The sequence below is a fragment of the Anticarsia gemmatalis genome, chromosome 4, assembly GCF_050436995.1.
Source record: "Anticarsia gemmatalis isolate Benzon Research Colony breed Stoneville strain chromosome 4, ilAntGemm2 primary, whole genome shotgun sequence".
In the NCBI taxonomy this organism is placed as follows: domain Eukaryota; kingdom Metazoa; phylum Arthropoda; class Insecta; order Lepidoptera; family Erebidae; genus Anticarsia; species Anticarsia gemmatalis.
This window is the reverse complement of record NC_134748.1, coordinates 11,117,319-11,135,326: the sequence shown is the minus strand read 5'-3', so window position 1 is coordinate 11,135,326 and position 18,008 is coordinate 11,117,319. Positions and strand designations below refer to the sequence as shown.

The 18,008-nt window shown below is 37.3% G+C and overlaps 2 protein-coding genes across 4 annotated transcripts in view; one reads left to right on the top strand and one right to left on the bottom strand.

Moving 5' to 3' along the window:
* The first annotated feature begins 428 nt into the window (after positions 1-428).
* On the top strand, positions 429-4,896 carry LOC142972559 (uncharacterized). The gene is made up of 5 exons (XM_076113781.1): positions 429-583; positions 1,113-1,406; positions 2,642-2,809; positions 3,182-3,460; positions 4,214-4,896. The coding sequence occupies exons 1-5, from the start codon at positions 544-546 to the stop codon at positions 4,378-4,380; spliced, it is 948 nt and encodes a 315-aa protein (XP_075969896.1). The 5' UTR covers positions 429-543; the 3' UTR covers positions 4,381-4,896.
* A 2,807-nt stretch (positions 4,897-7,703) lies between these two features.
* nmo (serine/threonine-protein kinase nemo) overlaps positions 7,704-18,008 on the bottom strand; it is a 111,975-nt gene continuing 101,670 nt past the window's right edge. Inside the window, exons 6-11 of one of the 3 annotated variants that reach the window (XM_076113779.1) lie at positions 17,268-17,394; positions 16,160-16,330; positions 15,575-15,794; positions 15,189-15,282; positions 14,214-14,323; positions 7,704-12,920 (exon numbers count right to left, since the gene is read on the bottom strand). In XM_076113779.1, the coding sequence (XP_075969894.1) occupies positions 14,227-14,323; positions 15,189-15,282; positions 15,575-15,794; positions 16,160-16,330; positions 17,268-17,394 (709 nt within the window). In that variant the 3' untranslated portion in view covers positions 7,704-12,920; positions 14,214-14,226. Of the gene's footprint in view, positions 12,921-14,213; positions 14,324-15,133; positions 15,283-15,574; positions 15,795-16,159; positions 16,331-17,267; positions 17,395-18,008 lie in introns of all 3 variants that reach the window. The other 2 variants (XR_012959460.1, XM_076113780.1) reach the window with 2 other exon arrangements.

The window sequence follows — 18,008 nt, the reverse complement described above, 5'->3', positions numbered from 1 at the left end:
ACGACGTAAGTAAATGGACTCAGTTCACGGAACACTGATAAATATGAGAAAAAAAACTTCTTAGAGATGATAAAGACGTCATGTAAGTAAATTCTACGCTTACTGACTAAATGTTTACATAGTAGGTATATAGTAAAAGCAATAGAAACAACAATGTCCGAAACTTTGTTTTGTAAAACGAATGCTTCATTTATGAGGTTTAGTTAATTTGCTGGAAGTCGAAACGAGTTTGTATCAGTTAATATATCTCGTCTGTAACGATTTTATCTATAAACGGCTACGCCGAATTTCATCATAGTGATAGTTAAAGACCCGAGTAGTAAAATAGACCTCAAAATTTTACTCGTACTGTTAACGTGACAAAGTTTTGTACGCAAGCGGAACCGCGCGGTCCAGCTAGATACAAATATTTATAAGCCGTGGGGAAAGACATTGCACTTGATTCCGAGTAAATTTATCTTAATTGTAATTATCAATAAAAACAATGTTTATCTGTGGTCAGGGTCTGCGGGCCGTCACTTCTCAGTCATTAAACGTTAAGATATGGAATCATACGTGTTGTTAGTGCTCTCTGCTCTACTATGTAAGTAAAAACACATTTTTATTTTATTTATAGACGATTTATCGAGCCCTTTGAAAGATTTCAGATTAAATTGTGTAATGTTACAGTAAAATGAAATGCCTTAGAAAAAATGTATTATTACACACAATATCTTTACGATTCCAAAATATTGTGTTATTGTTTTCTAATCATATCTTCAAGATAAAATTGTATTTACTAGAAAAAGATTCGTGCAAGAAACGACGACAATTAACAGATATAGTTTGTAAAAATATAATTTTTTATATAAATTATTTTTAAGCTTCCTGTTACACTTTACGAAGGAAAAAACATATAACAACAACAGCGTATAAAATGTAATATCGAAACATTCACCTACTTAAGAAATTGTTCTTTCAGAATATGCTAGGTGCGCTGATAAGTTTTTTAAAACAAAACTCGATAGCGTCCGACTAGATATTTCTTCTCGATAAATACTCGATAATGCTAGAAAAAAACCTCTCTGAAGTCTTTTCACTACCCTCCTTCTCAAAAAAATGCTATATTCCAGTGTCAACGGCAGCAGAAATCCCTTACCCACGGGACACGAAGCAATACCGCGAAGACTATGAATACAATCCAGATACAAACGCTTTCTACAAACTGCACATTGAAAGCCGTCAGGGATGGAATGTAGACAACGTTTGTAAGGTCGAAGGAGCAGAGCTGATGAGTCCGGCTACTGACAATGATATTATACAACTGCATGGAATGTTCAAGAAATATCCGGACCTTGGCGATTATGTGTATGTGGCTAATGATGGCAGAGACCACGAATCTGCTGAGGAACAGCCTATTATTGATTGTAAGTACCTAGTTATAATGAAGTAACTTAGTTTTATGCGGAACGTCCACTACTAAAAAAAAATATTTTACTGTTGGATAGTTTATTTATTAACAACCAATAGGAACAGAGTACCTACCAATAAAACATGTTACAAAAACGGGGAAATTTAGGTATGACCCATTCTCTCCCAGGTGATGCAAGCGAAGTTGCATTGGTTAGCTAGTACTGAAATAAAGTAGTCATTTAGGGTCTATCCCACTAGTCCCGTTGAGTTGTCCCGTGACGGGACAACTGGCACTATTTTGTCCCAGTTGTCCCGTGGCGGGACTAGTGACACTGTTTTGGTCGCAGTTGTCCCGTGGTGGGACAAGTGACACTGTTTTGGTGCCAGTTGTCCCGTTGCAGAGAATCATGGGACTACTGGGACAGACGGAAGCGTCAATCCCACTAGTTCCATTGAGTTGTTGTGTGACAACAGGCTCTTGGTACTTTGGTAAGATAGCAGATGTTATACAAACTAGTACATTTTATTAGAATATGCGCTTTACTTATTAGTAGTTTAATTGTAAAACTACCTTACAAGTTGAATTGACTTGAGTATTTAAGCTGCCCTGTTTTTGGTTTCCTTATATGTTTATAAAGATTCACAAGAAGATTTTTCTACTATTTAGGCCTTTCACCGTGATAGTAGAAATATAATTATTCATGAGAATTGAAAAAACTTTACAGAGGGTAGCGTACAAATCATCGTTTGAGATATCTATCTTTGTTAAAATGTACTAGTTTGTATAACATCTGCTATCTTACCAAAGTACCAAGAGCCTGTTGTCACACAACAACTCAATGGAACTAGTGGGATTGACGCTTCCGTCTGTCCCAGTAGTCCCATGATTCTCTGCAACGGGACAACTGGCACCAAAACAGTGTCACTTGTCCCACCACGGGACAACTGCGACCAAAACAGTGTCACTAGTCCCGCCACGGGACAACTGGGACAAAATAGTGCCAGTTGTCCCGTCACGGGACAACTCAACGGGACTAGTGGGATAGACCCGTCATTTATGTACCTTACACAAATATTTTAATATGTAATTGGGCTTTCATGTCATGTCGTTTGTTCCAAGATTAAGATACTCTTTATATCAAGTCACTAAATAGATTAAAAATATGAAGTTTTTCGTAACTGTAAAATATTATAAATTCTAAATAGCTGCGGTTTGTTTGGTCAATAATAATTATGTGTTTGTGTGTAGTAAACCCGCCTGAGACCGACTCGGACAGAAGGAACGCTAACGGTTGCATGGTGGTGACGCGAGAGGGCGCTGTGGAGAACATGAGGTGCTACCGTTCTTTGCCGTTCATCTGTAAGGTTAACGCCAGAGATGCGCCCTATGACCCACACTGCGAAGTTTATGCTACAGGTAATTATTGATTCATAATTTACTTTGATAAGCTAAAAAAATAGGTAATCTGTATAGCATCACATGAATAACCAATATTTTTAAAGCTTTTTAGTGCCTGTAATATTTTAAATCTTGGTATAAATTGGATTCACCCACATTTACCTAATTTAACATGGGTTGATTTTTGAGTCTCACATAGAAAGTGGCTTTTTCTAGGGACATTGTTTAGAGGCCCCTTAACTACACTCTCTATAATACCATCACTCTCATAAACGTATAAAGTTAATTGTTCCGTGTGGGAATCGAACCCACGACCTCCCGACGCAATTGACCTAAACCACTGCGCCACGGAGGCAGCCAATGATTCACAAATGACGTCAAAATCCACAGGTTACCAGTACTTCGCATCAGTACGCAGTTGCTACAAGATTCCTCGCATAGTCTACACATGGAGCGAGGCGTACGAAGAATGTCGGTCAGAACTGGCCCATCTAGTCGTACTCAACTCGGAAACCGAACGTGAAATAGTACAAAACTTAACCTGCTCTCAACCGAAGTTTGCTACAGCTAGATTCTCGTGGTTCTTCTTAGCTGGCTTCAGAGCGGATAAACCAGCTACGCCTGCGGCTGGAACGACAGCTGCTCCGAGGATCTTCAAAACTATCTTTAGTAAGTTTTGTGTACAAATTTTATGATAGACTATCTGACCAGCGCAACTTCGCTTGCGTCACATAAGAGAGAATTGGTCGTAATTTTCCCCGTTTTTGAATCATTTTTCATTGCATCTTCGCTCCTAATATTTGTAGCGTAATATTATATAGCCTATAGCCTTCCTCAATAAACAGGCTATCCAACAGTAAAATAATTTTTCAATTCGCACCAGCAATTCCTAAGATTAGCGCGATCAAACAAACATACAATGTTATAATATTAATATAGATATGCTCTAGTCTCTTGAATTTTATGACAGGTGGTCCAAATAGTAGTACCTATTTACTTTCTTTTTTAGGTAGATTTAGGTACATTAATGAAAGTGTATACTTCTGCTTTAGTATCCCTATTCATTGGTTTGATTCCCAGAATGATTTTATTTGTTTGTCTTGACCACAAAGTACTTTATTTATAGTTTGGAATGTGCTTGGCCTCTTTTGCCTTGTAGTCGGTGAAGTCCCTGTCGTCTCGAGATAAGCATTTTTGCAGAGTTAATTATAGCCAAATAATTAAGAAGTGAGAAACCAAGAGCATCTACATTAATACGATATCGTGGTACGATTTCCACCCCTATTCCCTATGATAAAAGATCAACATCAATAACATCATCAGTCAAGTTTCTAGCCCTCTGTAATATTCCACTAGGCCTCTCACATTTCTCTCCTCAGTAACAATTTTACAAATACCTAATACAAAATACTGTTGTTATAGATCAAACGCTAGAACAAGCAGGATTCAGCCAGTGGTCTCCCAACGAGCCGAACAACGCATTAGGCCGCGAGTACTGCGGCTCTGTGTTCCAAAACGACGGCAAACTGAACGACGTGGACTGCACACATTTATACGGTTTCGTTTGTGAAAAAGAAGTTAAAAAATGAAATTGGATTATTATTGTGCGTACAGTAATATAACATCACAATATTTGATAGATTTCGCCTAGTTTAGAGGCAATGCAACGGACCTTACACATTCGACGTGCTCGCGACTTTTGTGCAGGTATACGTAAAGTACTAACCCTCGGTTTCTGAGGTACATTTAGCGGTAGTTTATAGTCTATTCAATAGTGTTTAAGCTCATATAAACATGAGTTTGAATAGATAAACTAACGCTTTATGTCCCTCAGAAACCGGGCTTATGTGACGTGTACGTTTACAAGCCTAGTCCCGAGTAACTCATTTTGAGCTTCCTTAAAGAGGTTCGGCACAGAACCAGTTTTGTAGTGAATGTACAGTTCGTGCGCAGGACGAATTGGGCGTCATCCGTCAAATGTTAGCTTACTGTACGCACCATTAGAAAGTATTGGCATTTAAAAGTCTGAAATTCCTATGTATGTTGAGTTCCTATCCGTATGTTGAGTTTGTATTAATACATTGAATTAAATGTTTTAAGAACTAGTCATTGCATAATTTATTTTCCTTTTTGTAATATGAATTGTCTCAATCAAAAATATGAACATAAGTAATCTAGCGCTGTATGGTTTAATTGGTCATCAAGGCACTATTATAGATACAAGAGAAGTAACCATTCATATGATCCACAAAATAAGTAGTTAAGATAAATTGTGTGTGTTAATTCATTGCATGTTTAAAGTACACAACACAAAACTATTTGAGTGCGGGAGTGTATTTATAAGGATAAATAATAAACACATATAATTATGCAGTAGTTTATTGTTACACAGTGTCGCGAAGCCGGACTCAGTTGCTACGCCGGCTCGCTCTACGCGCGTGCACGTGCCACCCACGCACCGACTACCCGCACTATTGACACTACACTTGACACCTGACATCGTCCATCACGCACTCCTTTGAGCAAACGTTTACAAAATAATATAAATGGAAGATATTCTAGTACAGTACATAAGTGGCACGTAACACATAACGCTACAAAATTATTACAATAGTTTTGGCAGTTCGCAACAATGGTAAAATGCAACTATTCCGTACACGACAGAAACACGTATCATTTATATTTACAATTACATTAAGTTTCTGGCTGGCTGTGTACATGTGAACAAACTAAATCACAATACTAAATGTCCATAAGACACATTAACTAAACATTCTATACATTAGGACATGTTGACAGAGGACTTAATCGCAAAGCAAACATCTCTACTAAGGGCGCGAACACACAACGAACAGAACAATAGGTCAACTTCGATTATGTCTCAAAGGTAATCCGTACAATAATCCCCACTGTACTGTCCATCGTGCACGCAGCTTAAGTCTTATCGTGAACGTTGTGTCTTCGGCTTTACATTAAGAGAAACGATACAGCCATTTGATATTAATATCTAAAGTAACTTAAACACGACTATCAGTGCACAAAGTATCTATTTACATTACGACTGGTAATAATAGTAAATTAAATCAAAATGTCATTACATTAAAACGAAGAATACAATTCATTTTCATATTTTGTATTTTTTTTTTACTTTTTTATAATATTGTGGACATTATTATACAAAATTAATGTGGGATTACTGAACACAAACTAAGAACAGAGGCGTCTAATGTTAACACGAAACTAAGAGTCTTACCGCATTACGACTAATATTTACATGAAAATTAATAAGAAGGTACATCCCTCCGCTTGCGCGTGAGCTACCGAGTGTGCGATCACTTACAACTAATAGAAAAGCCTTGGCTGACTGGCCGTGGGTATAAACAGTATAAAGTAGAATACAAACGCGATGTCCTACCAACTAAAGATCACTTGTGTGTAAAATGAACAGTCGTGTACTTAAAACTTAACATAATACGAGATCTCGGAAAGTCTGGAAACACAATACGTACAATTACATAAAATAAGAAGCGTGTTGGTTCGGGAGCAATACCGCAATACCGCAATACTGAGTGCACGTCCAATATCCTCCGTCGGAGCTCACGCGGCATCGACACGACGAAAACTTTACTGAGATACAGTTACATCGACAACTAGAGGTAGTTCCCGATAGCCTCAATTTAGACGTGATTGTTTTCGTCGTATGCCGCAATCGCTCAAACCGTTAAACATTAACTACTTATAATAATAATCATTATTTACATACATCCAAACGTCTTTTCACATCGGAGGACACGTAGTATACAGCAGGTATATAATTAAGCGAATTTCTAATAAACCAATGACGATAATTACCTAATGATCACTCGTATGTTATATACATTAGAGGGGGTGCGCGGGGGTGCATCGGAGTCCAAAAATTACGCCTAACGGATCACAGTGACAGTTTTCTGAGATAAGGCAAGGTGGGGTCTGTCGGCGCTCGAATATAATTGCAGCTTTCATACTTCTAATTACTTGAAATTTTACTCATATTATACAAATTTTATTTGACTGTAATGTCAATATAAGTCATTTCATGCTAATGAATCTATGAAATAATACTAAGTCTGCATGTATGTAAGTATATCAAATTGTAACTGGTGTTGTCATGATAAAATGATGTCTTAGAACTTCGAAACAAAGATAAACACATAAAGCAAGTACTACTATTAATACTTTTATACAAAACTCTAATACATTTAGTAAGTTATTCAAATGAATATTACTCCGGTCAATTTAGACATTTGACCCACGACAAATTCAGGGGAAGCTGAAAATTCTTAAAATTGTTTAAATTATAATTATAAACATTGTCTTAAAAGTCCCAACCGATCCCATGTAAGGAAAAAATTTTAGCGGGGTAATAAGGTCCAAAAAATGAGTATTTCGCGATTTTCTTGAAAACTGTAAGTTTTATAGCAAAATTACCCCAGACATAATTTGTAGATCAGGGAATTTCCTATAAAAAAGGTATCAATAATTTTTTCCCTAAAAGCCACCGCTTCTGAGATATAACGATGCAAAACCTCTGGAAAAGGATTATGTATTGAGAACCATTCCAAAAGTTTTCGTAAGTCTTTAGCATCTTTTTTTACTCGTGAATCACTTGCATCAACATGCTGCTCGGTCGTATCCATCCTAACATTAGCCAGATCTTCTAATTTTTCACAAACTGTATTCATTGCATGCATACTATAAACCCATTTACTTATGACACTCTGTTTTGTGCTTCTTCCTCGAGCAATACCTCCATCTGTCTTCATAGCTTTCATCATAGACTGCTCAATTACCATGTCCGTTGAAGTGCCACAGCTTAATTTGTCTGAACGTCTCACAGTGAAGAATCCTTCTGAAATTTTTTTATAGACTTCAGGATCTATGAAATTCTCTAATTGTAGCATATCCTGCAAGTATAGGTGTGCAGACTTAGCATACGGAAAATGTCCAGACGCGTGAAAGTAAGGAAGCATTTCTTTGACGCAGTTTAAATGAGCTTTCCAATCCCCCATACGTTCAGCTCTTAAAAACTCTTTAAGAATTGAAACCATATAAAAATATTGAATCCAAAGTTTCGCTGTTGGTCCTCGTTCCTCATAATCCTTAAGTTTTTGATTCAGTTTATTAAGTAAAGCTCCAGATATTTCATCATTTTCAATATCATTGTATGAAAAAATTTTATCTACTATATTTTCGATATTAATTATTAAATCAGCATCCATGATGTCATCGATTTCAACTTCTTTTAATATTATAATTGCTAAAGCAAGTTGAAGTAGTGTATGAGTGTATTATGACGCGCGCAATTTTTTGCATCGTTATATCTCAGAAGCGGTGGCTTTTAGGGAAAAAATTATTGATACCTTTTTTATAGGAAATTCCCTGATCTACAAATTATGTCTGGGGTAATTTTGCTATAAAACTTACAGTTTTCAAGAAAATCGCGAAAAACTCATTTTTTGGACCTTATTACCCCGCTAAAATTTTTTCCTTACATGGGATCGGTTGGGACTTTTAAGACAATGTTTATAATTATAATTTAAACAATTTTAAGAATTTTCAGCTTCCCCTGAATTTGTCGTGGGTTTACTGATTTTTTGGTCTAATTTGACCGGACTATATATGAAAGCTACAATTATCTGTGGAGCTCGCCTCCTTTGTACCATCGAAGCCAGTTGGACCGTTGCGCGCTCACATTAACTATGTACAAGTATGTAAATAAGAAACTATCTTGATCAATCTTAGATGTTTTTCATGACTTTCAAATAATCTAGAGAAATAGCCAGGAATATTCCTGAATCAACTATTGCCTGCATTCCAGGTACTTTTTTACAAGACAAGAAATTATCCGGCCGCAAAACCTTTGAAATACGTATCAATTCTTGAACCACATTTTATATGCAAACATAGCTTTGCTCTCAATGGAAAAAGGGCATAACATACACAAATACAAGATAACATAAGTCTTTATCGTACTAAAGTAAACATTATGAGCGTACAACGGTCCAAAGGCGAACCTACAGACGTGGGCTTGCTACAACGGCTTACATCCCTTACTAGAGCCTAATTAATACTATGCATTTGTTTTATTTACAATGTATTTATTATTTTTTAATTCTTTTATGTAGTTTTGAACTAGTTTTAAGGCTACGACGACTCGCAACACTCACACAAAGTCTCGTCTACTTGCTAGTACATGTTAGTAGCGTGATATATAAGGACCAGTTTTACAACTCACGGATAAGTCCCGGATAAACTATCTGGTAGTAGACAGTGTATTATGACTGTTAGTACCAGTTTCACGACTTTAAGTAAGTGTTAAGTAATTTATCGGATAGTTAGTGACAGGAAATGTATGTAAACACTGTCAATTTTAACCGATAAGTTAATCGATACTTATTTAGTCGTGAATCCGGTTTTCATAAATCATCCTGATAAGTTAACCGGTACTTTTCCGCAAGTGAAACTGTGGCTAATTATATTACTTAAACACAAGTGGAAACATCAAATTTTGGGACGTTGTAGAAATATAACTGTTTTTTTGTATCTATTTACAATTACCTATAAAGGCATTACAGATTTCTAAAATGAAATCTTTGCCGCTGTTTTTTCCATCGTGGATTTGATTGCAATATCTAATAGATTGCTTTCATACATATTTAGGGCTAGTTTCACATAGAAAAAAGTTGTCGATAACTTATCTGATAGTTATCAAATGGTGGAACCGATGTATCAGAGGTTTGCTCACATATTCGGTTCGGCATTAATCAGCCTAGCCGGGCGGCAAAGATAAATCCGGTCGGCACGAACCGAACAAGTTAGTAGAGTTGGTTTTGTTGTTCGATAAATATTGTCGAACAGAATATGTGTGGAGCAAGAGTCTAAGAGTATACAACTAGAGTCTCCTAGCATCCGTATTTGAACATCGATAAAGATGGAATACTACATCACCTATATCGATTATAAAAGTTTTCTGTACATTCTTTCAGGCATTCTAAGCCCGTAAAACAGTTATATGCCTACAACGCGATGATTATCAAATTTACCAATGTCAATAATTAGACAAAATTACATAACACCTCACGCAAACTAACATATTTCAGTATATTAATGTCAAACCTCTAATATAACTATTAAATGCCTGAAATACGCATGTATTATACATTTACAAACACTTTCCTATAAAATATCTCACTACTACAATGATTTACTTTAATCTGAATATTATCCATACATTACCTACATGTACGAATGTCATTCATACACATTTTATTTTATAACTATTTATAAAATCATTGCATCGAGTAAATTAGTAGTTTTTTCTATTCTATACTAACCTAGCTACGTAAAAATGTTCAGTCGATGTTACATACAATGGTGTTTAGGATTAGGCTTAGTAATTATAATACATAGCAGGCCGGCCGCAGACGACACTTGCCGAGATTCTAACGTTGGCACTCAATCGCTTTGTACGAGACTGTAGTCTGCGTCCGGCCTAATGAGATTAAATCGGAACACATATTAATAAATCCGTTTTATAAAATAAAAATTTTCAGTACGCGTATATAATATTGCAACTTTTATTGCTTGCAACGTTCGTACGAAACACAACAGGCACACATTGTTACACCACATTTACAGTTACATGGAATCGCGTAGATAAATGAAAAGTAACCTAATTAAATACTACGAGAAGCGTCCCGTTATCTAATACAAGAGTCTCAGCCGTACATTACACTTTGTCATCTTTTAAACCACTTCTTTCCTTTGCTTTCTCTTTTCGTTCTAACGTCATTTCCCTCTACATATTTTCTGTCGTGGTACGACACGTTTCGTTGTATAAAATTCTGTTGCGATCGCAACATAGCCTTCCATTGCCGGTCCGTCCTTTTTCTTTAACACCTATATTCACAATATACCGAGCCAACTATACTATACTACACACATTCGCTACTCGCTACGTTATAAGTAAATATCAGAAATGAATAGTACTTTTTTGGTAGACGTCACGGAATTATTTTAAATCTTCGTAATGGATTTTTTATTGTAAATTTAACTCCAAATTCTCGTTTTAATGGTTCTTAGTTACAGCAATGAGGTATGGTGCGGTATTTACACAATTTATTAAGATATTTAAATGAAGATTATAGAGTTGAACGTAGTGGCGTGTGGAAATTGGAATTTGAACTCTATCGCTTTACAATTAAGACGAAAATAGACTGTACACGGATGACTAATCTAAGTATTGACAGTTCAAATTCCAATTTATGTGTAACTGAGACGAACTCGTGTTTAAATAAATTGTACGAAAACCGTCGCGAGAAATAACATTCGAAATGTTCATCAAATACTATAATTTGAACTACAAACTACAATATATGAAAGCAAATTTAAAGCTTACGTTTCATTTGCAAATTGTTAAAATTGTTTTATTCCTTTTTTATAATATTAATTTTCTTGACATAGGATTTGTTTGTATGCTAAACACGAGTTCGGTGATGCATACGTTATTTGGCTGTTCGTACGAAGGCCTTTTGTCCTTGTTTATACTTAACACCGCGGGACTACACACTGCGAGATGTAATACCAATTATCGACCTTATACACTTATTATAGCGTATAATATTCAAGTTGAACGCTTTCGTTACATATAACTACAAAGCAAAATAGACATTTCGCACACTTTTTGTTCGGCAAAATTATTACACGAACTAAACCGACTATAAAAGTCATGTGTTTTGTAGATGCTGCTGTATAATCGCCTGTTTGTTTTGTGGCTAGTTATCGAAATAATGTCAATAAATAATTTTAATAAGCGAACTTAATACAACATTTATTAAGATAGGTTATCGCAACAGTATAAACGCGTCAGTCGTCTAAATTAATATATTCCGAACTGATTTTTGACCAAAATTTAACCCTAAGTAAGCTGAAGATACTATGAAATATGGACTATAACGAAATTGTCGGGCCATTGAACATTTTCTAACTACGTCAAGGGCAAAATGATACTCTGAACAACGTATTAACTGTCCGCGACGGCCCTAAGTCATGAAGATGACATCAAAATGACGTAGTTCGCACGTTTATGATACCCCGAGTATTGAGATCAACTTTATCGCGAGAAAGGGACAACGCTATACGATTTGTATAGTGCTATCTCTTACATATACAGTTAGGATTAGTTTTGTTGAGTACGGGCCTGGTAGGTATTATAATTTGGTACTTTTAGTATGAATATGTGCAACGAAATGTCAACTTAAATAAAACCTATGTAAAGAATAAATTCAATTGCGATGCAATTCATTGTTCAAAGGCTGACGATAGGTGTCGCTAGAAGTATGTTTGTTGTATTACTGAATATTGGTATAGCAGCAACGCTAAGAGCGTGCTTTGTCATAGTCATTATTGTGTGCAACCAACAGAATTAGCAATTAAAAACCAACCATATTACATTACAATAAAGTATAAATTCTAATGACGACTTAGCTAGAAGCGACTTGCGCGCTATACACTTGATCAAACACCGGTCGACAGATGGCGTTAGCTGTAGTGTCGTTTGGCTGCAGCTTAACAAACCATTTCCTTAGACAAGTAGTGTGTATAATTCCGTACCGGTATAAGGACTCCTACACACAGTGCCGGCGGCAGGGCCACCGGTCATTGCAGTTACGCATTTATTCCTAGCATTTTAATTGAGGTAATGCTGGGTATTGGCAGCTCTGCACGGCTTGTTCCGCCGGCATGTGTGTAGTAGCCATAACCGCGACGCATTTTCATCATCAATCATTGTCGTAGTCATAAATGTGTGCAACCAACTGAATTAGCAATTAAAAACCAACCAATACAATACAATATAGAATAAATTCTAATGACGACTTAGCTCGAAGCGACACTTGTTCAAACACCGGTCGATAGATGGCGCTGTCTGTAGTCTACAGAGGTAGTTGCAGCTCGATGAAACATCTCGTTAAACAAGTAGTGTTATCGCGTGTCGGTGTATCCGCGGCGCTTGTGTGATGCGCGCTTGTACTCGCGTCATTCCCACTGGTGCGGCGACGGCGGTAACTCGGACGGGTGCGCCACCGTAGAGCTGTACAAGAGTCGGGCTTGTTAGTTATGTTGTCGACTGAACTACCCACACCCACGCCACGAGAGTTTACTTGCTGGACTCATTTTTGTTTTTTAAATCGGTGAAATTTAGTTTGGTTAGTTTTTAAAAAGTTTTTTTATTGACGAAGGCAAGCGTTTAAGACTAATAGAGATAACAATTAGATAAATTATTAACATAATTTGAATCTATATTTCAAAATGTATTCATTAATAGTGTTACAATGTTATGCTTTAAAAGGGGGGCCTAGTAAATATGACTTTGAAGTATTATGCCTTGCCTTCGTTTCTCATGAATCCAACAACCAAACAAATCATGCAAGATTTTTAATTTCATCATCATTTGAACAATCTATGATAATAAAAGAGAAATCCAATAGCAAAACTGCATCACATGTCAAACTCTACTAGAAAAACTACTGAACAAATTAATATAATATCACCACAACCATGTGCATGGCACTGTGCTTCTACGCATGCACTACGATAAGATCCCAAGTAGAAAAACTATACTTTTCAAATATAAACCTTAAACCTTTCATCATAAAGTCCATATTTAGAAAGCGGCGATTTCTAAACGGAATAAACCCACTATCCGTACCTAAATACAACCTCAAATTCGATATTCAGAATCGATTTTCTTTTTTTAATACAGCCAGGTACTTAAGTTCGAGCTTGTTTTAGTTTTTTTTCTAAAATCAAATGTCAAGTTCTATTTTTTTTTCATAATAGGCGAAAGTTTTTTTTTTATGTAAATGTATAAAAATAGCGTAGATAATAAATGTAGCTAGCGAACTCAAATGCGAGGCGTACGGCATGCACTGCAACCGAACCGTAAGAACGGAGCGAGCACTATCTAACGATCAACCCTTTTGAAACGAGACGACGGTCGAAGGCAACACGTCTGTAGCTGAAAATTTATTCATTGCCAATAACAGCTGTTTCTCTTATTTAATGGTCAATGACTCAGCAGCTGTGCAGTTTGAAATAGAACTACTCTTGGTTCGTCAAGTCAGTTTTTCGATTTTTATAACGCAAATTTAAAATAAGCTTTAAGCTATATCTTTTTCTCTTAAATATAATGCAAATGATTAATTTTACTTAATAAAAATATTTTATGTAGTCATATAAAATAATTATTTTCTCGCAATGAATCGTGTTAAAAGTAGTGTTGCAACAACGAGCGGCGTCAAGTTGAGTGTTGGTCTAAATAAATGCATCCAACGATTACGAAAGGAGTCGGGGCAAAAGGTATAGCGTGCGATTGGTCGCTTACTGCTCGAAGCGCACTACGCAGCGCACAGAAAAATCACGGGCGATAGCAGTAGATATTTTGCCGCCGTCTTGAAAGGGGAACAAACTTTTGCTTTCGAACCCGCTCTAGAGCTGTCGCAAAACACACAAAAAAAGCAGAACGTTATTTAAAACTACTAGTACGAGGGCAGCGGTGCTAAAGCGGGACACACCACCATTTCAAGAGGGTTGATTTTGCTCGAAAACGGCGGCGTATGTACATAGAAGATTGAACGCTCGGAAGCGCGGAGAGTAAAACAAAACATTATTAAAGAAATTAAAAATATCAAAAACCCATGCACAAGTCGGGCTCTAGCAAAATCGACCCGTCGTGAGTGTTACTGTATTACTGTACAGAGAGGCACAACTGTTACCTACGTTGCAATACTAATGGCGGGTTGAGAGGAGCGGGGCGATGATGGGGCGGTAGGGGGTACGGGAGGGGGGCGGGGATGCGACATAGGCTCTTTTCTGCGACCACCGGGTACATAGTGACGACGCGGTACTCGGGCGCGACGGTGTCGACAACACGCTAATGCACACACTAACATAACTCGCACCGTGCCACACCTAGTTGTGATGACTGTTTGCTTTCTCTGATTTATTATCTTTATTGAATATATCGCCAGCCGTGGAGACAACACTGGAGTTTCAGATAAATCAAAAACTTCTACTATGTTAAATAAAAAATGCAGTACTACTAGCGCAAATAAATCGCATAGAATTGTAGAAGCAACGTTTTATAGGTGTGTCGTTGAGACTGGGACCGTATGATGAATAAGAGAGAAGTATCGGTACAGTGTTGTCTGCACGTGTCGATGTTACAGGTCGGCGTGGCCCATATGGGTGCGGGTGGTCGCTAATTAGCTGAGCGTGTTAGGTTACGTATCGCAAAGAAATCACCTAGTGTCGGTTGGTTGCGGTTGGTTGCAGTTGGTTGTTGGTGGCGGCGCCTTACCTTGCGAAACTCTTGAATGCCGCCGATTGCGGGTTGATGCACAGCGGCACTCGCGACGTTTGCAGCTGTTCCGCTATGAACTTGTGAATCTCCTCTGCGGATCATATGTCATGTGTGTTATATACTAAATTACCTACCACTTCATTTTTTTTTGTTATTTTCGTCCGTTTACCACAAAACGGGTTAAGAATAAGAGATACGCTAGTGCACTTTAAAGGGACCAAGTAGAAATTATCAATCATTGTTACAATCTGTTACACTAAATTCTTAATACTTCTCACTTCAATATTCTTTTGTCTAGAACAAATCTCAAACGAAATGTGGTAAGTGCACGTTGTGATGTGTACGTGTCCGTATACGTATGTGTATGGTGTGTGTGCGTGTACCTTTGACCTGGTGCACGGAGGTGAGCTTGCGCTCCCAGCCGTCGTGGAAGGCGTGCGGCGCCACGGGCTCGAGGTCGGGCGAGTAGTGGCGCGCGGCGGGCGGCGCGCTGTAGCAACACTTGCACATGCACGAGTGGTAGCGCAGCCGCCCCTCCTCCAGGTACGGGTGCGCCAGCGCGTCCACTACCGAGATGCGCTTGGCCGGGTCGAATACTAGCATCTGGAATAGCAATGTGAAATTATAATCTGTGATCTATTTAATTTTTAGTAGGTACTATGCTTTTGAATCCAGCTGAGTGTGTACTATTGGGTACGTTACAACAAAAAAAACACAAAGATAATCTTTGAGCAAAATTCGAGTGGAACGTAGGCAATAATTTCGTAAAGTTAAATTAAATTCTATTAAAAAAAAAATATTATTCAGGCATCTAACGATGAAAAATCTTAGGACTAAACAAGCGGATACACTGAGATTTTAATTTCTACCGTACCTCCTACATTGGATTAGAGCTATCAAAATCAATATTGCAACACGTATACCTAGAAAAGAGACCTGGAACTACAAAAGACTAGATGTGTAATTACCTGCGCGAGCAGATGCACGGCCTCGTGTGTGGCCTGCACGGACAGCGTGTAGAGCGCGGCGAGCGCGGGCGGGCGCGGCGCGCGCCGCAGCATGTGAGCGCGCGCGCCCGCGCACGCGTGCCGCATGTCCTCCAGCGACGGCGTGCCCAGCAGCTCTGTGATCAACTCCAACTGGAACACACGTCATATATACATCATCATATGCTAAACTAAACCTTATATCATAGTTCCTACAGTACACGTTTATAGCCAACTTGCAAAGTGTAACAACACTTAACAACAATGTATAACAAAAATATCGTTTCGTATTTCCGCATCGCAAAACTTTTGAACCTCAAGATGAATGATAAACCATTATAGCAATAGGTATCAAGTCAAGCGGTCACAAATATTTTTTTGCAGGTGCACCTTCAATGAAAAAAATACTTAGTTTTGCATCCTAAATGCAATAAAAACATTGATATGAAAATACAATTAAAGGCCTAAAAGTTTCTATCTTTACATCGCCTAAAATTCTAAATCTAGCCAGATATTCATACCGAACCCAAATACATATTTAGATTTGCCGAAAAGTTGTATCTAAATTTAAGTTTAGCGACTGTATAAAACCGTGGCAAATATAAAACCACATACACATTTAACATAAGTAAAAATTCATCGGTTTTGAATCTTTTTATAGACCAGGTAACGTATTTTAAACAAAACCATGCTAAATATACTTACGGTTTGCTAAAAATACAAATATAATATACAAGAGTGTGAAAATTATTATAATAGAAACGGTTGTTTTTCCTTTCTAAACAATAAAAAAACATCTTCCGTTAGTGAGTGACTGACTAATGGACAACGCGCAAACGAAACTACTGAGCGAGTTAAAGCTAAGAAAGTTGAAATTTGGTGTATAGATTCCTTAGGAAGTGTAGAGGAGCACTAAGAGAGAATTTTTGGAAATTCTCCCCGAAGGCGATGAAGTTCCACGCAGGCAAGTACGCCGGTGAAGAACTAGTCGATGATAAAAAAGTAAACCAATCACATCAAGCGCGATTTCCACTTGCAATCTACTTTCTTTAGTTTGTTTAAATAGATAATTACAATGACATTATGTTACCTGCTGCACAGGGCTCTGCGCTTGGAACAGAATCCTTCTGCCGAGTAGTTCTCCGAATATACAGCCGACAGACCAGACATCTACCGCCGCCGTGTAGTGATTCGCGCCCATCAAGATCTCAGGCGCTCTGAAATACAAAAACACTCTTGATTAGCTAAACAAAGTAAAGATAAATTAAAAACATATTTAAAAAAAAGAGTCAGAAAAAAGAAGTCTGTTTGACATCATTCGCATCTATTATGTTAATATTCTCTCTGGATTAGGTAATAGTTCTCTATGGATTAGGCAAAATCAATTAGTAACTTATTGAGATCAAAATTACTAACTATATGAAATTAAACACAGAATGGCCGTTCTACTAATAACTAAAATTATATGCCATGGTTGAAATAAAATCTCAAAGGTTTATTTAAACCGGTGCAGCCTCGAAACGTTGCTTTCTGCTTAGAGATTCCGACAGCAATATTGACGGCAATATGAGAATGTAATATAAAATAACAATTTAAAAGCCAGGAGAACTTATACTCATGATATGTTATGAAATCGCTAGACCCATATTTATTCTACCATCAAAATGATAAGGCTAATAAGAAAAGAACCTACAAAGAACTGTTTTCACGACAAGTGCATGAATAATAAACTGATTACGACACCAAGTTGGGGTAAACAAGACCATTTCGTATATTTTATGCGCTTTCAATAAAGCTAAGCAAAACATAATATCCAATTTAAAATTTAATC

Excerpts from the sequence above, each read along its gene's own strand:
- LOC142972559 (XM_076113781.1), top strand. The coding sequence starts at position 544 with ATGGAATCATACGTGTTGTTAGTGCTCTCTGCTCTACTAT. Across the intron at positions 584-1,112 it reads AGTGCTCTCTGCTCTACTAT|TGTCAACGGCAGCAGAAATC; the intron begins GTAAGTAAAAAC and ends GCTATATTCCAG. Across the intron at positions 3,461-4,213 it reads GATCTTCAAAACTATCTTTA|ATCAAACGCTAGAACAAGCA; the intron begins GTAAGTTTTGTG and ends CTGTTGTTATAG.